The 20,375-nt window shown below is 48.7% G+C and overlaps 5 protein-coding genes across 5 annotated transcripts; 2 read left to right on the top strand and 3 right to left on the bottom strand.

Annotated features, from left to right (window-relative positions):
• Window positions 1-109: 109 nt before the first annotated feature.
• Window positions 110-4,984, top strand: I303_105676 (uncharacterized protein; the record flags this gene model as incomplete). Its single annotated transcript, XM_018408990.2, has 7 exons — window positions 110-976; window positions 1,049-2,969; window positions 3,069-3,302; window positions 3,382-3,704; window positions 3,799-4,155; window positions 4,227-4,443; window positions 4,515-4,984. The coding sequence occupies 7 exons, from the start codon at window positions 110-112 to the stop codon at window positions 4,982-4,984; spliced, it is 4,389 nt and encodes a 1,462-aa protein (XP_018261262.2).
• Window positions 4,985-7,790: 2,806 nt separating this feature from the next.
• I303_105675 (uncharacterized protein) lies at window positions 7,791-11,631 on the top strand (the record flags this gene model as incomplete). Its single annotated transcript, XM_018408989.1, has 14 exons — window positions 7,791-8,291; window positions 8,367-8,475; window positions 8,541-8,557; window positions 8,623-8,737; window positions 8,798-9,660; window positions 9,732-9,868; window positions 9,932-9,995; window positions 10,055-10,145; window positions 10,208-10,280; window positions 10,347-10,518; window positions 10,585-10,822; window positions 10,898-11,187; window positions 11,266-11,510; window positions 11,580-11,631. The coding sequence occupies 14 exons, from the start codon at window positions 7,791-7,793 to the stop codon at window positions 11,629-11,631; spliced, it is 2,967 nt and encodes a 988-aa protein (XP_018261261.1).
• A 167-nt stretch (window positions 11,632-11,798) lies between these two features.
• On the bottom strand, window positions 11,799-14,701 carry I303_105674 (uncharacterized protein; the record flags this gene model as incomplete). The annotated part of the gene is made up of 10 exons (XM_065969218.1): window positions 11,799-12,359; window positions 12,458-12,603; window positions 12,709-12,968; window positions 13,053-13,217; window positions 13,310-13,623; window positions 13,695-13,770; window positions 13,857-14,048; window positions 14,136-14,359; window positions 14,446-14,579; window positions 14,665-14,701. 10 exons carry the CDS (start codon window positions 14,699-14,701, stop codon window positions 11,799-11,801), a joined length of 2,109 nt encoding a protein of 702 aa, XP_065825290.1.
• Window positions 14,702-14,992: 291 nt separating this feature from the next.
• I303_105673 (uncharacterized protein) lies at window positions 14,993-17,274 on the bottom strand (the record flags this gene model as incomplete). Its single annotated transcript, XM_018408987.1, has 4 exons — window positions 14,993-15,451; window positions 15,511-16,002; window positions 16,095-16,299; window positions 16,388-17,274. 4 exons carry the CDS (start codon window positions 17,272-17,274, stop codon window positions 14,993-14,995), a joined length of 2,043 nt encoding a protein of 680 aa, XP_018261259.1.
• Window positions 17,275-18,099: 825 nt separating this feature from the next.
• Window positions 18,100-20,233, bottom strand: I303_105672 (uncharacterized protein; the record flags this gene model as incomplete). The annotated part of the gene is made up of 9 exons (XM_018408986.1): window positions 18,100-18,331; window positions 18,429-18,501; window positions 18,565-18,811; window positions 18,894-18,961; window positions 19,053-19,410; window positions 19,481-19,604; window positions 19,699-19,883; window positions 19,965-19,985; window positions 20,054-20,233. The coding sequence occupies 9 exons, from the start codon at window positions 20,231-20,233 to the stop codon at window positions 18,100-18,102; spliced, it is 1,488 nt and encodes a 495-aa protein (XP_018261258.1).
• Between the last annotated feature and the right edge of the window lie 142 nt (window positions 20,234-20,375).

The raw sequence follows: 20,375 nt of genomic DNA, 5'->3' as shown, positions 1-20,375 counted from the left end.
TGGACTATATATACCCATTGAACGACAATATACCAGCTGGCGCGGTGATACGCGAGAGGATAGTGTCCGACGGAACAATAACAATAACGACAACTACAACTTGCAAATTATGACCGACATGGCTTCACGTCCTTTCTCCACTTCATCCGTCATATCACCTTATGCTGCTCTAGAAGCTATAGCAGGCAATGACTCCACATCGTTTCCGCAACATCCGCATCAACAATCGAATCCTATAAGATCTCCTCAACGAGGAGGAGGCATTGGAACCGGAACAAGCAGGACGATGGGAGAATCGCATAGACCGCTGACTCCCTTACAAGATGATGAAGAGGGATCCGAGGAGCCTTTTCTCGTCAGAGCCAGATTCAATTTCGAAGCTACCGATAACAGTGCATTGTCATTCTCTGCTGGAGATGTGATACAGGTCTTCGCTAGATTAGAGAGTGGATGGTGGGATGGGATGTTGAACGGTCAGAGAGGCTGGTTTCCAAGTAACTATGTGGAAGACGTGGATCAAGCAGACATGGATGATACACTCGGAGAAGAGGATCAAGCTCTTGGACATGATATGAGAGGTGTCCCCGATGATGGGCAGGTGACGGAAGAGGACGTGCTGAAGATGGACGATGCGTTGAGAGGTGGATGGGGTGATTGGGGCGGTAATACTGGATTAGATGAATTGGCTGGAGAGATGTTAGCGGGAGATGACGAGAACGATGATGGAAGAGCTTTCTCTGAAGCAGCAAGAAGGAGAAGACAGCAATCGGGGGGATTGGTATCACCTCAAGCGGATGAGTTTGGAATATCGACCCGTAGAAGGGAAGAAACCGATGCTACGATTAGACCTTCCGCCGCTTCAACCCATTCTTCATCTACCCAAATACCTCCGCCAACAAACAAGGGCAAAGACAGGGCATCGATCCAAGGTGCTCCGCAGGATGCATGGATTCCGTCTATAACGCCTGATGGACAGGTGAGTTGAGCACCACGCTCACCTTGTAGCTGTCTTGCTGATTACTGACTGAATGTTTCGACCATACTTTAGGTTTACTACCATAATACGCAGACCGGTGAAGATTCTTGGGAATTACCGATGGAAGGTATGGGATTTGAAGAAGACACTGGATTCTCGCAGAATGACGATGACTTCTTCGCCAACCCGTCATTATCATCAACTTCAACTAAAATCCCTGCTCCTGCTTCCTCAGTCGACAATGATTTCCGACCATCCCCAAAAGCACAAGCAGATATACCGTACCCGTGGGTAGCAAAACTCAGTGATGATGGCGGAGAATGGTTCTACTACAACAGGCTCACCGGTCAATCAAGACGAGACTTGCCGGCAAGTAAGGGCGATGCTACGTCTATTATAGATGTTGGAGTAGGCATGAAAAGGCTTAGCGTCGGGTCGACTACCAAACCTCTCAGAGCGTCAGTGGAGCTACAACGCAAAGCCGTAGCGGAGTGGGAAAAGAAGACTGCTGATGCACTACGAGCGGTAACTCAACCTGGGCAGAGACCTACTATGGGCCTGTTGATGGACAATGTCAATGATGCATTGAGGGAGATCTTCGAAGCTTCGGTAGCTGGATCCGCCGCTGAGGAAGAGATGTCCAGAGCTCAAGATCTGAATAGCGAGAGTGGGATCTTAGCTGCTGTGATGAGGGAAGAGAATGCGGTGGAAATGTTGGTCTCCGCCCATAAGAACACGTTGTCTTCGATTCGACAATTACTGAATTCATTTGGCTACGTGGGGCCATTAGATAGGATGGAAGAGCTACCTAGACCCAGTTGGGTAGGCGATATGACCTTGATAGGAAGTATAGGTCTACTTTCCGCCAACACACATGCTGCCGTCACATCAAAGCGGATACCGGAGACTGGATTATCGATTTGGTCGGAGGTCATGAGATCAGCGAGTAAGGTCAAGGATGTCATCGCAAACTTCCCGACGACCGCTCTAGCAGGTACGATACAGCCTGCTGGGCTGGACAATGCTGAAGGGTCAAGAATTCACGCTACCTTGGGATTTGATGTTATTGGAGAACCGCTGAATGGGAAATGGGGTTTCGGTAAAACGGTCAATGGGGACGTCAACCTACAGCTGTTAGACCAGTCATCAGTCATCGAATGTCAGAAGCTCAAAAACGAATTCGATGCTAGTCTGCGAAATTTCGGAATATCCTCTGAAGAAGGATTGATGGATCTCATAAGATCGTCTAGCAAATTCCAAGATATGGTGTCCATGCTGGATATAGCAAGTGTCATTGACGTCGACGGAGATACCGGTGATCTGGGCAATGGCATGCGATCGAGGGAGGACGATTTGAGGGAGTATGAACATCTGGTCGACCAAGCTCGTCAAGCGATAACAGATCTGGATAATTCATCCCGACAGATCAACCTGCTTTCAATTCAACTGTTCCAACAAAGCGATTCTCCAATCGAAACTCTTCGAACAACGATAGAAAGCCTTTCTTCAGCCATGATGACCTCGTTCCGAGCCTTACCTACCTTGTTGATCATCTCTGGAGAACAGATAGCAGCAGTGGATCAAGGTCTGATAAGAGGTCAAATCGGGTACAGGTCCGCCAAATTCGCGCAATCTTCTTCATCACGCAGACAGTCTCAGTCTACCCGGCCCACTTCTATGATATCGTCCCATTCGAGAAATTCTAGGACCAGCTTTTCGGGAACAGGTTCGTCCAGAAGACACAAAGTGCGGGGATTGGAAGAAGAATTCTTGGATGCGGATGATTATGGTGAGATGCGAGATCAGCCGGCTAAGATGCCTCAACCTTCCGCTTCTGCAAGCAGTACCTCGCTCGCACCCCAGAGAAGCCGGACAAGCAGTGTGACCAGTCTGGCATACCAGCAGACTGAGAGCGATAGTGGGAGTCAGAAGGGGAATAGGACTAGTATACTCAAGGCGTTCAGGAGGAATAGGGCGGATAGCGATGCTGATGGTATGTCAACCGATCCTTCACATCCCGTGTCTGCACTGCCCGTCGCCTGTATTGCGCGGCAAAGCGCATTCAGCTCACTACTTCCTATGATTCCTTCAGGCCGCGGATCTCAACGGAACAAAACGCCGAGCAAGAAGCTCGCCAAATTGCTGGGAGAAGACATGTCGTCAATACCTATCAACGCTTCCGTGCCTCCCCCAGCTCCGCCAGAGACACCCTGGTATCTGTCCGATGACTTTGTGCCTGGTGAAATCATATTCGACGATAAAGGCGGTGTCAAAGCTGGATCTTTGAGGGCTTTGGTAGTCAGACTGACTCAACACAGTTCTACTGGTGCGTGACTCGTAAACCCTCAACTCGGCTCGAGCCCATTTATCAGCTTGCTGACACGCCTTGGTATCCAATTCCGTAGATACACCATTCTTCCAAGCGTTCCTGCTGACTTTCCGATCGTTCACCAACGCACACGAGCTATTTGGACACCTTGTCGAACGATACAACATCTCTCAACCTGATGGACTCAACCTGGAGCAGGCTCAAGAATGGAAAGTCAAGAAGCAAGCGCCCATCAGGCTACGAGTTGCCAATGCGCTGAGGACATGGTTGGAAAGGCATTACATCGAGCAAACCGATCATGAGGTCTTAGACAGGATAGAGGAATTCGCCAATACTACCTTGTTGGCCAATGGAAGTGAATTGATGAGCAAGCAGCTGTTGACGCTTGTGGGCAAACGTGTACGTCGGTCAGGTTCCCCTGAAGAGGCACTACCCCATCGCGCAGGTGTCTGTTACTGCCGAGGTTTAATGCTTATGTCGTATGTTCGAGTAGCGCCAGGGCGAACCCGAACAAACTCGAGGATCAGCCTCAGGTTCTCTTCTTTCACCTCCAGCACCATTATTACCCAGAGTCACCGGTCGACAATTGCGCTTGACGGATGTCTCACCTTTGGAGATCGCTCGGCAATTGACGATCGTCGAGTTTATCCACTTCCAACGTATTAAGCCTTCTGAATGCCTAAATCGAGCTTGGGCAGACGAGACTACAGGATCGATCAATGCGCCAAACGTCAGAAACGTCATTCTCACTGCCAACAGGATGGCAGGATGGGTCGCTTTGCATATATTGAGTTCGAAGGATGTTAGGCAACGTGCTACAGCCATGAAAATATTGATTCAGGTCGCCGCTGTGAGCAGAACAAATCCCAAGGTTATTCAAGTGGACGCAAGTCGTGCTAACACACGTATTTGTCGTTGTAGGAATGTCGAAACTTGAATAATTTCAGTTCGATGGCTGGGATAGTAGCTGGTCTCAACTCTGCGCCAATCACAAGGTTGAAGCGGACGAAAGAGCTGCTGAGCGCAAAGACGCAAGGTATGAAATCGGATCTGGACAAGACACTGGATTCTACCAAGAATTTCGCGAATTATAGAGATATGTTGAAAACCATCAATCCGCCTTGTGTGCCTTTCTTCGGTGAGCCCGACTCTCCTTGCTCAGTTCGTCTTCCTCGCTGAACGACAGATTGTATCTGATTTTATTCGCAGGGTTCTATTTGTCCGCACTGACTTTCATCGAAGACGGGAATAAGAATTTCATTCAACCTGGAGGTCTTAATTCCAATACCAGCATTCCGGGCGGAGTTAAAGGTCTTTCCAATTCCAACTCCTCTTCATCTTTGAATAATCACAATCATAACCTCAATCTCAATAGACCCCTTCAATCATCCACTTCAACATCTTCCGCAATCGGTACGACCTCATCGGCCGGACATCCCACAACACAGCTGATCAATTTCTTCAAACGATCATTGAACGCCGAGATACTCCGGGATATCGCGCAATATCAGTCGCAGCCGTACAATCTCGCGCGATGTAAACCGGTCTTAGAGTGGATAATGCGCGGGTTGGACGAGGTTGAAAAAGGAGGAGATCTGTACGAGGTCTCGCAAGCGTTAGAACCGAGGGAGAAGGAGGAAGACCGGATAACTAGGATGTTACATGATAGTGTAGGTTGAGATTCGACCACTTGCCGTGACCTCGCCGTTCTGCATTTTCTGCGTGATACACTCAATCAATCCAATCCTATCCCATTCGATTCAATTCGATCATTTCGTCCCCCGGAAAAGTTGGAACTGCATAATAGGATAGATGCAACATTTAATCGCGCTAAGGTCACGCATAATAGAAAAAAACCTGATCTAACGCTTTATACCCCTGTTTCATAGGGTTTCATCTAAGCTCTTTTCACCTTTTCACAGTCCGATTCAATTATTCAATTGTCTCTTCACAAGTTCTGTGCATCTATCAAGAGGAAGAACACCGACGCGACGTTGGATGAGAGCCGCCGTTCGGTCGTTCGGTCGATCGATGTGTTTATGCTTAATTGGGAATTAGTGGATGTTGAATGAATGGGAATGGGAAGGGGCGTGAAGAAAGTGCCAAGTGGATGGAATCGGGTCTGGTACGAAGAATTTGCCTGTTCTGTATTGTACATATATATATATCACCCATGCTTTATATATATCGGATGTACAGCTCTGTGTCGCTTCGCCTGCAAGTAGTCAGCCTATCGGCCAAAAATTGTGCAGCGTATGGCAAAGATGCCCACCCTATGCGGTGCTCTCAAGTACAGTACAATGTATGATGATAAGGGCATTACCGATCCACGCGTGATCTACCGACGTGAACAAAGAGCTTGTCTAGTCGTCTAGTCATCATAGGCGATGGCGAGACACCCATCAGATTCTCATGCAAGTCACATCCTTATTGATTTCTCCTGAGAGACCAAGAGACTGGCAGATGGACAGATTAACATCCAAAACTCGCGTCTGTAGATATACTTGTGGTCGCACGGGTAGCAGCGATCCACCTTCAGCAGACGCACACGGTCAAATGATTTCTGACACTTTCATTTCCTCGCGCGCCGTGGGTATCGAGCACGGTCAACAACACGTCGGATTCTCGCTCCTCAACGACAACAACAATTGATCCAACAAAACGACACATGCCGTACTTCGTCCTTGAGTCGTGGTCTGTGCTGATAGCAATTTCGGTCCAGCTGCACTTCAATCAGTGGGGTCGCATTGGGTCATTCGACGCGTTCCGATGGTCAATGCCAATTCGACTGTAAGTGAGGATGGCAAGTCAGAGGGAATAAGTGTGTCAAGTCGACAAAGCCCAGACGAGCTATCAGAGTTCGAAGATCACCGTAGTTCTAACATGCCGTCTCAATGGAAGAGGTGGATTCCGTCTTTCTTCCAATTACTATATCTACCTTTTCCTCCTTTTGGGCATTTATGCATAGACTAGACATGTATCTGCATTGGAATCAAGCCCATTCTCACATCAAGGTCGTATTCATGCATAGAATCAAGCGGAATTTGGTGAAGAAGTGACGATGAGCGTGCCTGGGGATATTCCTATGATTGCTTCGATTTCACCGGGTTCCGATTCAACGCTTTTTTACTTGATGAGATCATCAAAATCCAAATATTATTAACGTTATCTTCATCTTGATCTCGCTCATTCCCATTCCTACCGCCAGCAAAGCCGAGGAGTCCCTGTTCAGTGGTCAGTGGTCAGTGGTTGACGCAGAACGCAAGAATCGGTGTTCACCTATTCCCCAAGTGCAGACGCCCATCCCTCCGGCGCACAACCAAATCGACCTCACCCTCGCTCGGTCTCCTCGAAAATCTCACCTTTCCGCGCTCGTCTCACATCGTCTTGTCAACCCTCTCGACATCTGGCTGAACTCGCTTCTGGACAGAGCCAATCTTCAAGTGATCACACAGAGCACATATAGCTACTACCGCTGATACTCCGGACCAGCAACCACCGATTGGTAATTCACCCCACCCTCTCATATCCGCTCCTTTCTGAACGCAGATTGTAACTTATCACGCATCATTCAAGATGTCGCCATCTTCTTCGAGCCCACAACCTGAGCCTGTCCATGTACATCTGAATGGAAAGACAGTATCGCCGCTTGGCGAGGTGGAGAAAAATGGGAAAATCTCTTCGAGTCCTGTTGGCGGAGAAGGGGCCAATATAGAAAGGAGACCTACAGGAGTAAGAAAGGGTGAGTGGATCCACAACCATTGTCATTGCCATCGTCATCATTTCATCTTTACTGTTCCTATCGCGTCTCTTGGTTTCTGCCTGTTTACCTGCCGAGAGGGAGAGCGGCCGCGGCGCAAGGTGGTTGGCCAGGATGAGAAGGGATGAGCGTATTTGACATTTTGATCTTTCGTGCTTTGTCGATTGTTGCGGAGTATCAATGTTGTCAAGCCATATAAGAGAGGACGAAGAAGGGGCATTCCATCAAACCACTCCCCGTGTCTCGACTTCTATCTCTGAAAGATTGACCAGGAAACAAGACTTTGATCTCATTATACACTCCTCGCTCATCTTGATCGTCATCCCACACATTTCTGTCCGCCATTGACCGATCTGCCCGGACTTCATCCGAGATAACGAGGTCTCAACAGACACAGCTTATCCCGATCACACACACAATCATCGCCTATCTATCACTAATATCGCCGTCACTCCTCTTTGTCCGAAGATACATATCCTCGTGATCTCACTGCCCTGCTCTACCATTATCAATCTCATTTGAAAAGATCAGCGCCTTGATCGTCTGTCCAGAAGTGACGCGAAACGACGTGCTTGCTGACGCTTTGACTTTTGCTCATATCTGTTTCATCCATTCACTCGACTCCGCGGGCGATACTGATATAACCCATTTCGTCAACTGTTCATCTGCACTTACTCCATCAAACAATCCTACTTGGTCGTTGATCATACCCAACAATCAAAAAAATGTCGCTGACCGACTCTCGTATACTGCCAAATTTGTATGATGGACTCGCTACTCCTCCTCTGCTATCACCTGCCCTCACTCCGGCAACGCGTTTCACTTTTCCTTCGCGATCATCAATCTCTATCGGTGCTCTCACGCCGCGATCTACCAATGTCTCTACCCCTGTATCCTCACCAACCGTCCATCGCTCTGTTAATGGTCAATCACCACTGTCCTCATCGCTTATTTATCCTTCGGCACCTCCTTCTACACTGGTCGACCTTCCCATCGGCTCGCTGCAACCCGCGCAACTGCCTCCTCCGGCTAAATTGATCAACGCTCATCGGCTGACCAATGGCAATACCCCGAAATTCGAAACAGACTCCCTCACCCGTGAATTGAAGGGCAAGATGCCGGCTTTGTCACATCTGCTTAGTGTCGGTTCGGGGAGAGGATTGAGCATCGTTGCGGATGAGAAGCATATCTACACTGGGTGTCAAAGTGGGGATAACGAAATAACCGTGAGCTGGTTTTTATCCTCAACTTTCTGCTCTATGCTCAAGAGAGCTTTACTGACGAGCCCCTCAACTGTTCAGGTATTCTCACGAACCACCCTGCAGCCTATGTACAGACTGATGGGCCATGAGGGGAGTATATTAGCATTATTACTGATCAAACAGAAAGGCTGGCTGGTCAGCGCAAGTAGTGAGCACATTTTCCCGGTCTCCGAAAGACAATACCGCTGACTGATTCCCATGTCGGTCTATTAGGTGCGGGTGATGTCAGGGTAAGTCGGAGGCATTTCATCAATTACGAGCAAGCCTGTGCTGACGATAGTCTGATCGACTACAGATCTGGTCAACTAAAACCCTGGAATTGATGTACATCATTCATCCATGTGACGACACTGCCGGTGATGTGTACTCTTTAGCTTGGGACGAGCGAGAAGGCGGTACACTATATTTGGGTAAGCAGTGTGCTGTGTATTATGAAGGGAGGGATCAGGCTGATGCTCCTGCCCTCTTAGGATCTCAATCTGCTTCCATCGAATGGGTCAACTTCTCTGGACCTGGTCCAGTCCGCCGTCGCCGTGTGTCCGCTGCTTCAGCTAGTACCGTGGAAGTGGTTCCACTCGGTCAAAACAGCGTTGACCCGGTTCAAGATCGACCCGGACCCTCGCAGCGCACCGGAAGATACAAGCCTCACCACTTCTTCAGTAATCCGCCAGAGGGAGCCTCTTGTTCGGGTAGCGGAGCAAGCACGCCTCGATCACCCATGATGTCTGGCACACCAAACGGTTCTAGTAGAAGAGAATTTTTCACTTCCGCCGATTTGGATAAGTTGTCATTGAACGAAAGGGCAGAACATCCAGCTACAGAGCTTGAGATCGGAGCCGAATCGCGCATCGCTTTCGCTCATTATGGCTATGTATACGCCCTCGAGATGATAAATCGACCTAACGGTAGGAAATGGTTAGTCAGCGGAAGTGGAGATTCCGATGTGAAGATATGGGACTGTGCGCCCGGAGGTGGTCTGAGTCTAGTCAAGACATTCGATAATTTGCCTGGAGGGGTCCTCTCTTTCGCTATCAGAGATTCACTGCTCTATGCTGGACTTCAAGCTGGAGAGATTTGCGTATGGGATATGGAGACTGGTGCTTGTATACGGACGATCGAAGCGCACGAAGCGGACGTCCTGTCGATCTCTGTGCTCGGAGGCGATGTCTACACCTCAGCGGCGGACGGAAGAATATTGAGGCTGAATGCGGAATTCGACTGTACGGCGGTCTGGAAAGCCCATTCGGGAACTGTGATGAGCACTGTCATTGCTAGTAGCACGAGAAAGGGAGGGTGGGAGTTGATCACTACCGGAAGTGATTCCTTCGTCAAGGTATGTTCCGCTCCTTCCTCGCATCACCATCATGACTACGACAGCAGAGCTAAGCACATACCGCATGGTAGATCTGGAATGTCGACCTGCCGAAGGCTCATAATCACGATAGCGAGGTTGATGTAGAAGGAGAAGGGGACGTGATGCTCTACGCATTGTCTAAGCTGGTAGCAGTACCCACTGTTTCGGATGACGCGCACAGAGAAAGGTGAATTGTCCAGTCGGGGAGGAATATACACGACTAGCTGACTCACCTTCCTTGCATCTCAAGCTGTCGACAGGGAGCCCATCTGTTGAAGAAGATCTTATCACAACTCGGAGCGAACTCAGAAGTCGTAAGTGACTTACCATCCGACATCACGTAGTGCAAGGCTAATATTCGTATCTGGTGAAGCTATCTGGAGAACAAGGTAAAAACCCGTTAGTCCTTGCCACGTTCACTGGACGGGATACTGGTAAACCGAGGAAAAGGTTGTTATTCTATGGTGAGATGCTTTTTGCATGCCTGCTGCGGTGCGGTCAAGCTCACCATTCCGCCCGCAAATAGGTCATTACGATGTGCAACCTGCAGATGAAGAAAAATGGGAAACCAATCCTTGGGAATTATCCGGTCGAAACGGGTACGTTGGACAGCTTTCAAAGCCTTACTGTTCATCGACAAGCCATCTGATATTCTTGGTTTGTAGATACCTCTACGGCCGAGGAGTGACGGATAACAAGGGACCTGTGCTTGCTGTTGCTTGCGCAGCCGCCTCGTTGAGGCAAAGAAGGGAGCTTGATGTCGACCTGGTCATGATCATCGAGGGAGAAGAAGAAGCTGGAAGTAGAGGTTTCGCGTCGACTGTGAGGAAGCATAAGGTGAGTTGTCTCCTGCCGAGCTGTGTCCCTTTGACCTGACTGACCACGTTTCTTCGCTTGTCATAGTCCGATATTGGTCATATTGATGCTGTCCTCTTATCTAACTCGACATGGATTGACGAAGCGGATCCATGCGTAGTGTTCGGGATGCGAGGTGTAGTGTATGCCAAATTGAGCGTATCGAGCAAGGACGAGGATCTGCATAACGGTGTTGATGGAGGAGCGACCACGGAGCCAATGTTCGATATGGTCAGAGTGCTCGGTGCTCTGTCTGATAAAGACGGCGTCAAGGTCCCTGGCTTCTGTGGGTCTTCTCGTCATTTCAGTCTTCCCTTGGATACATTTTGTGATAAGGCTAACTTGCATGCTCTACTCTTAGACGACACTGTACGAGCACCGACAGACGAAGAAATATCATTTCTGAAGGACGTTTCGGCTGCTTCTGGTCGAAATCTGGAAGAATTGATCAGGGTCTGGAGACAACCTTCATTCTCTATAGCCAACATCGTTTCATCGGGCTCGGGGAATAAGACGGTCATTCCCAAAAAGGTTTCAGCGGATATTTCGATGCGGATCGTGCCCGATCAACAACTCGATGATATTGTCAGAGACCTCAAGCAGTATTCCAAGACCGTCTTCAAGGGATTAGGATCACCTAACTCATTCGAAGTGAGCCAAATTAACCGCCTCAAATACTAGTGAAATACATCTATCTGGATGACTGCTAACGACTTTGGCATGGATTAGATCCAAGTCACTCACTCAGCTTCTTGGTGGTTGACATCTCTTGATTCTCCGTACTTCAAAGCTCTTGAATCCTCCGTCCAGGATGTGTGGGGTGTGAAACCCCTCAAAATTAGGGAAGGAGGTACGGTGCCCACGGTCTTTTGGCTTGAGAAGGAATTCGGCGCTCCGTGTGTTCATCTCCCGATGGGCCAAAGTACCGATGCGGGTCATTTAGCGAATGAACGAATGAGGTTGTTGAATCTCAGGTGAGGCGTCTTTTCCTCGTTTAGCGGACTTGACATGAAGCTAACAGATGTCCTCTGTTGCATATGCAGGAACGGAAAGCGAGTCATCGAAGCGTATCTCACCAGGCTGGCAAGTATCTAATACATCCTGCATTAAGACGATACCTTTCAACACTGCTTGCATCAGTACGGGCACGTATGTACTATGCTATTGCTGCGAGAGAAGCATAAAAGTGAACATTATATGCATGAACTTGTATACGGACCTCAATGAGCTCAACTTCATTTCCAATTCAACCCATGCTCTCACTAACTCTGCGCTGGTGGGGGACCATACTTGCTTATCCAATCCTGCTGAGCCTTTACCTGAGCTCGATACTCCGCATTCTTCTGGTTCTGCTTTTCAAGCAGCATAGCTTGTCTCTGAGCTTCTCGCGCATCCGTCATCCAGCGCGGTTCTCCCTCCGGCGCAAGTCGAAGGGCGATGCACAGTGCGGCTGTAACAGCCAATACAATGGAAATTACCAGGTCTATCTCTCCGTCCCCAGTTGTGAAGACACTTCTGAGATATTTCCAGCTAAATCGATCCATGTTTCTCTCAATGACGAAGGTCGGTGAACTTCCAAAGATTATCGTATACACCACTAAGCTGACCAGCGTGAATATCATCCCGATGATATAGGGTATACTTCTCCATAGGATATTTTCGAGTGTGTAAAGGACAGAGAGCGGCTGTATCTCGTCAAGGGAGTTATTACGTCGAATGTAGGAGGAAGAGGATGATGCGGTGTATGTACGAGGCTCGGGGATAGACAAATCGGATAAGATAGCTTGGGTACATAATCGCGAGCCTGCAATGGCTATTGGGACCTATAAAAATACACTCATCAGCTCCCGTATCGAAGAATTAATACCTTTTCGTCCCCGTTTTACGCTGAGGAAAAGCGGTGAATAGCAATCCGACTCACTCCTGTTCCAGGATGTGCACTTGCCCCGACAAAATAAGCACCTTTCAACGACGGGTGTCTCGCTTGTTGTCTGAACGAGAGGACGTTGAAGAAATCGTGCGTGATACCCAATATCGAGCCGTGCGTGAGGTTGAATTTGTCTTTCCCTATTTTACGCATACCATGCACGTCACATCGATCAGTCGAGGTTCAGCAAATGCGTGTAAGAAGTGAAAGGTGAAAGTGACTGTAAATGTGGAAGCACCACTTACACGTTTGAGGGGTATTAACACCTTCCCAAACAATCTTATCTTTCAGTCCACTGATACCCAAACGCCCCTCCATGACCTCTACCACCTGTTTTCTAGCTCGATCAACTAGGGCATCCCAATCCTGAGTCTCCTTATCTGGCACCTGCGATCCGTTCGCAAATGTTCGAAGTCCTTCTTCTTGCTTGGATATCGAATGCAGGTGTCCGACTGGAACAAGGACTACGATCGAATCTTTCCCTTCTGGCGCTGCTGATGGATCGCTGAATGGGATTTCAGAGCATGTCAGCCTTGCTCACCTCTGCTTCTTCGATGACGAAGGACGAAAGGAAAGCAAGTGGACGTACACTCTCGAAGGTACGTTGACGTAGAAACTTGGCTCTCGGGGCATACCTTTCCGCTTGAAGATGTCGTCGAATGAGCCTTTGTAATCCTCGGCAAGGAATATGTTGTGCGCGTTGAGAGACGGGATGGTCGAATCGAGTGCCCAGTAGAACGAGATCGAAGAACACCTGGAATAGGATGTAAAGATATCAGCAAATGCCATCCCATTACAGAAGGTCTGAAGAAGCAAGTTTATACTAAGCAGAAATACATCACGTACGAATGAGGTTTATTCCATAATCTTTCAGCTAATCTGGGATCTAGCAACTTCTTCTCCTTCTCGTCTTTCTGCATTTCTGTCCTCCCACCATCTTTCGCGAACAGATTGTTGTGCGCCCAGACCAAATCAGCATTGACAATCACAACATCGGCTTCTTTGATCGTCCCATCATCAAGTCTTACACCTGTCGCTCTACCTTTGGAGTTGTGTAGGACTTGGGCTACGGGTGTTGAGAAATGATACTTCGCTCCGTGTGTCTCAGATATGTTGACTAGGGATTGGACAACCGCATGAAATCCTCCTTTAGGATACCACTACGTGGGAAAGCACTCATCAATCCTAGATGTACGCAGAACAGGCCGAAGAAGAGCCAAGAAGGACTCACGATCCCTTCACAAGTTTCTGTCCATTGCAGCAAGGTATACGTCCCCGGAGCATCAAACGGAGAACTTCCCAGATACCTGATACAGTTCAATTCGATCATCAGTCTTGCTCCTGCCTCGACCGAGACTCGAAAGATACAGGGAGGGGCGGGGTGATCACTCACATGCTGCCGAAACTGAATGCCCTTCTCATTCTTTCAGTCTTAAAATACCTCGCACACCTGCCCCATAGACTACCGAAGGGGTGCAACTTCATCAAGTTCATTACGACTCCTGGTCGGAGCATAGCCAAAAAGCTATCGAAGGGTTTACCGAGGACTTGATCGTATGATAATTGTCCGTGGATGCCTGCCTCCCTACTCCGTTGAAAGCGATGAGCGATAAACTCTCCAGTCGGGTCGAGATCATTCTGATGAAGGCGTGGTGGAAAGTCCGCAACATACCTGAGGAACCCCTCCAGTCTAGCCGCTCCACCCTGTCCTTCCCATTTCTCCACTTCTGCACCTAGCTGAGCTCGATCCGAGCTGAGGACGACCTTCTCTCCATCGTGATAATGAATCACATAATTCGGATTGCACTGCACCAAGTCGACGTGATCTTCGAGCTTGGTACCCAGGTCGTGGTAAAGTTTACGGAACAGCGGTGGAAGGAGTAGCAGAGATGGGCCCTGAGGACAGTAGTAAATCCGAATCAGCACTTGCCGTCGTCTCCAAACAAGGGGAATCGATCGATGGGTAAATAGAGTTTACACACCTGGTCAAAACGATATCCATCATGATGTATCAGACTACATCTACCCCCTGAGAAATCGTTCTTCTCGTATACCTCTACATCGAAGCCTGCATGGGCTAGTCTGGCCGCTGTAGCTGTACCTCCGACACCGGCACCTGAAGTCGATCAAGCCTGAAGTTAATACCCAATGCGAGGTAGCAGAGATGTTTGTTTGGATTGAGCTGAGCTGAGCGGACTGACCGATGATGATTGCTTTTTTCTTCCCCTTGTCTGCCATTCTGCTCAAACTAGTTGCTCGACCCAGAGTCTCTTCGCTGGTTTCTACCGGATGAGCTATCGAAGTGAAGAGGGGATGCGACTAATTCGAGCATTCTGATAATATGATGAAAGAGTGCTCGTAGAGAGATCGGTGACAAACCGTAACCGAAACCGGCTACGCAGTCAATTTTGCTTCCGAAAGTTTACCATAATCGTTCCACTCAACGGTTGATTCCATCACATGTATGCATGACGATTGATGATCTCATCTGACCCAGGATACTGTAGATGACTTGTATCTTCATAGACATCACACAGCGCTCGAGGTCCGCCACGAAGGATCGGTCATGAATGGTCCGTCCTCAATCAATGACGATATCCACCTTTCAAATTCCAGATCTTCCGCTAAAGCAGTTCCAGCACCGGCACTTGGTCCAACCACAGGTGTCGGTACAGCAGAATGTTGATGTTGATGTAACTGCGTGATATCCCCCAATAGTGTCTCTACGCCGTCTTGCTCTCCATTTGTCACTGATGGATCTGTACCCCATCTCATCGCCAGACTGCTCGTAGCCTTAGCAGCTAATTTTTGACCTCTTTGTAGTAAGCCTGAATACCATGCGCAAGGCGTCTCCTTTGTAGCCTTTTCCAACAGATCCACGCCTCTGATCAATTGATGGTGGCTCAAAGTAGCCAGCGAACTTCTGGGGGACCTAATCACTAATGCCGCTTGGGGCACGAGCGTACTGAATAAATCTAGAGCAATAACCTGATCCCCATAAAAATGTCAGTCACGTTTTCAGTTCGAGTAACGAGAAGACTACTTACCATATGCCGAGAATTGATCGAATCGATCTTGTATACCGCATCTACCAGTTCCAGTACATTCTTGCAAGCTTCCTCAACGACGACTTTGACACTGGCAGCAAATTGCGAGTTAAGCGGCTCATTGCCGTGAGTTCGCAATGCTCGATTCATGCCTAGTCGATGCAGCTGGAGGAGTCCCGTATAATAGTGCAAGGCGAGCCTGTGCTGCTGGAGAGTGTTCCTGACAGTGATATCATCGATCCAAGGAGGAAGGCCCGCCGGCTTCAGATCAACAGGTACGCGTTCCCAATAACCTCTTTCTAGGGTGTCGGCTTCCTGCAATCCTTCTAAATTCGGTGAACTTCTGATAGAATCGATACTGTTGATCAGGGTGTGCAGGATATTGTCATATTCCCACCTCCAGTATAAGAAACTTTCTGACGATTGGTCGCTGGGGCGCAGGGCATCGAATTGGCCGAAATTGATAAATGACGGACAACCAAACCGATTGGACTATTCGTGCAGCGGAAGCAACGTCCAGCGGCGTATCTCTTTATCAGCTCCTCTACGTCTTCTGTATGTGTAAGCATCGGAAGAAGACGTACGTTCACTCTTTCCAACGTTAAGATCTCCCACCAGACCCTCCTTCGCGCATCGACTTCTCCTTGGGGCAGATCCCACCATGTTCCATCCCGATGGAAGCCTGCCATGGTCGCCAATCGCAATGCCAAGCCGACTAACACGTATATCTCATCTGTCCGTGGACGCGAATCGTTTAACAGGAAACAACAATGCAGATGGAGAGATATCCTACGGCACATCATCATGTCACATCACGTTGCCATCAGCTCGAACATCTTTACTCCGTAGATCTGGCGGGGATGTGCGATATGCTCACAAGCTGGGAACAGAGGTGTTGGTCATAAACTCCGCTGCTGTCAAACATGACATCGATAGATCATCAAACTTCTGAGCCTGATCCGAGTGAGGTGGAAGATCCGGATCAAACAGACACCCTATAGCCAACACAGCAAACAACACGGCTAATTGTGCGCCCACTCTAGCTGAGTTCCGACTTGTGCTGTTACTACTGCCAGTAGTCGAGAGACCGAGGAGCATGCGATCGAAGTATTCTTTAGTGATCGGCTCGTACCTCCACGACGATGCATTCCAATAATAGTATATCCAGCGCGCTTTGGATGCAGCGTCGGGGATCTGTCTGCTCGCATCGTCGAGGAATGATTTTCTCGCTGATGCAGAAGGACGCAATAAAGGGAAGGTCAATGCTGTTGCCGAAGCTGAAGCTGTGGTCGATGCCGTGCCTTCATGTTCATTGACCAGCGTATCCGCCGAACGTTCTAGGGCGACGTGATCGCGATCGCGGTCGTGATCTTCCCATTCGTCAGGTAAGACGTGCGCCGCAGCTGTCGGTCCATAGAATTTCGATCGGCCACCTGAGCCTATCGAAAGTTGGCCGACTGGAGGGATCGATATACTCAGACTTGCATCAGGTTGATTCGATGTTGCTTGAGCTTGAAGTTGACTGTTATTATGCGACTCAGGCGTGCTAGACACCAAGTCAAAGTCGAAAGTCGAAGTCGTACCTTGATTCTGATTTGTAGGCTGTGAGAAGAGAGCATGCATTGGATTGCTATTAGGGGTCACATCGGACCGTTGTTCTGTCGATATTGAAATTGGAGCGTGGTTACTAGTGGACTCGGCAAGTCGGTTTTTCAAGGCGTTGTTCTCCTCAAGCACGGTCCGCATCGTTCGTCGTTTCGACATCGTTCCATCTGGACAGAGATCCGAGCAACCTACATTATTGACAATGGTATTATTTCGTACCAGATCACATCATGTCAAGCATTCATCCACTGTTTCGAGGCATTGCGATGATCGGGACACAAGACGTTAAGAAGCCAGGCTGAGAATATGTCGGACTGACCTCGTCGTTGACACTCCGTACATGGCCAAGATTTACTACCTGTTCGGAAGTGTAAGCTGTACTGGCACATCCATTATGTGTCATTTTTAGGATCAACCACGCTCACAACGAAGCTTGGAGCGCCGACACTCGGCACAACTAACGGAAGGTCTTCCATTCTTAGGCATTCCGAGCAAGTTTCACTGTATTGCTCTCTAATCATTCGCAAACAAGGAGATGGTACAGTTGTAAATGTTCGAACTCCGCTTACTGTCGGAAAAAGGGTTTAAAGTAACAGTCAGCTAAGCTTAATCAGTGCGGAACACTGACAAGGTCATGTGATGACTTCGGTAAATGACGTTGAATTCGGTCCGGTCGACAGCGTATGTATGTACCATTCACAGTGGCTAATCGATTGCGTGCAAGCGGAAACCACACTACGAGAATTATACTGACTTTGTTAAAGTCCGTTGAAAGAATGGGCGGGCTGGAAGTATGCATGGACGGCCTCATCACGACCCCTTCGTTTTAAAGCAGTATCCTTCTTCTGCTTCTGCATGTACAAAATGCTACTTTGCTATATCTTCTGATCTTACAGCGCCCTTTCCCCAACCACAGATTTACATATGGCAATACCGCTCAAATAGTCCAAAGACATTCCTTACTAGCTTCTGCGTGTCTAGAATCTAAAGAGTATATCTGAACCCAGGTGCCAGATCATGGAGTCTCGCTTGATCGACCTTTTGACCCGGTAAAGGTTTACCCTCTAAACTATCCCTTCTCGCGTTCTCTCTGGAGTAATAGAGCATCATACAGGCAGTCACGATGATGGCTGCAATACTGAATCCAAGATTCATCCCGAAGCCTAGATGCCAGTATGGTTTGTTCTTCGTGGGGAAGATGAATGGTGAAGTAAGTCTGCAATATTACCCACTGTCAGCTTATTTCCCAGCTCGCAGAGCAAGGCCACAGAATCCCGTCAAACACGATAAAGATTGGATCAAGTGAGACTTACGCAGCCCAATTAGCTAGACTGTTTAAAAAGCCCAAATGGACGGCTCGCTGAGACTGGGACCCCGTATTATTTGCTGAATCATTCCGTCTAGTCAGTTGACCAGTCTTCAAGGCTGAAATGGGCGGGAATCACTCACAGACCCAAGATTGTATGAGGGGGATCGTTGCATACCCTCCGATGACGATACAGAACGTCCCGAAATACCGGACTTTGTTATTGTGAGTCACGACGAGGAGTAGAAGCCATCCTAGGAGGTTGACGGAGAATACGCCAATAATGAATGGACCTCGCATTCGAAGGCGATCGGAGAAGTGGTTGATGAGGACCATAGCTACGAATCCCACTGCGTAGGGAGGTACGGTGTATAATTGAGCATCGGCGTTCTATAGATGAGAAGCAAACCTAGGTCAGTGCTCCAGCGCCAGGGGTAGGAGGAAGCGGCTGAAAAGATGAATTTGGACTGACAGTGTATCCCAAAGACGAGATGATCGTAGGGAAGAAACCCGAAATCGACGATAGCGTGAGTTGCATACCTGAGAGCCATAAGCCGGTCAGCAATTCCGTAAACATCGTTGGAGAGGCCATATAATACAGCAAAAACCTTGCAAAGGCCAGTTGACGTACAGCTGTAGATGAAGGTGATCACATAACTCTTCCAATCGGTGAAAGCACGTTTGACACCATCCCAATCGATCCCCGTATTCCCTTCATCCAGATTCTGCGATCGTAATCTGAGGAACTCCAATTCTCTTTCATGTTCATTCAAGAATCGCGATCGATCCGGTCGTCCAGGCAGGAACAAAGCCACGCAGATACCGAGTACTACTGACGGCGCACCTTCAATCAAGAACAGGATACGCCAGGTCTCGATTCCTGACTTGATGTGAGAAACACCGTATGCAATCAGACCACCAAAAGCACCTGCAAGGACACCAGCTCCGATGAACGCGGCTAATCGAGTTGCGATTTCGTTCTTCTTGTACTATTCCCAATCGCGACCTCTTCAGCCTTACAAGCTTGATGATTAAAGCACGAACGGCGGACGGACTTACCCATAGACTGTAATGTAATACCACGGCCTGACCGAAGATCGCCTCGCCTACACCGATGAACAATCGGCAGACGATGATACTGGCGTAGTTCTGACACCCTGCCATGCAGGTTGCGGCGATGGCCCTATCCCACAGCAACATAATCAGTCTTATTACCCAAGGGCGGTGCAGAGGGGGAAATGTCCGAAGCTGGATGGTAGAAATGGGCGCAGACTTACCAGATGAGACAGCCTGCCCCGAGAGCATAATTTGGAGGGAAGGCTTTACTGAGTAAGGTCCCCGGGATACTGACTAGCATGTACGTGACGTAGAAGCATAGGAGTACGACGGAGTACTTGGAATCGCTACCATCGAGAAGTTCGGCTTGGAGTCCTTGCAATCGGGCATTCCCGATGTTTCCTCGCTACAATACCGCAGTGCATCGATGGCCAGATTTAGCTTTCAGAAGGCCTGGCATCAACATACCGTATGAAGCAGAACTTACATCGAGGTTTGCACTCAAGTACTAAGAACAACATGCTCGCATCAGTAAGGACAGTCTCCAGAGAAAGCAAGTGAGGAGGTTTGACTCACCATCAACACAGTCATAGGTAAGATCACAGCATCAAGTTTGAGCAATAACTTTCGTTCGGCTTTTTTGTCGATCAGGTATTCCTCAGAGGTGGGGTCCACTACCGCATGTTCATTGTGCGAGACTTCTGTCTTCTCAAGATCTTGAGCGACTGCATTGGGAACGATATGGTCGTTGTTCATCCTGTATATCCCTCAGCGACCAGTATGTCGATGTCCAATAAGATGGAAGTGAGGGGTCAAAGTGGTCCAGGAAAGCTGGGGAATATATAGGGAATAGCTGTTGCCCCGTTGAGGTATCCTTTTCCCGATTGGTCTCGGGATA

This window comes from Kwoniella dejecticola, chromosome 7, assembly GCF_000512565.2.
Source record: "Kwoniella dejecticola CBS 10117 chromosome 7, complete sequence".
Taxonomy (NCBI): domain Eukaryota; kingdom Fungi; phylum Basidiomycota; class Tremellomycetes; order Tremellales; family Cryptococcaceae; genus Kwoniella; species Kwoniella dejecticola.
This window is presented reverse-complemented; position numbering and strand designations above follow the sequence as displayed.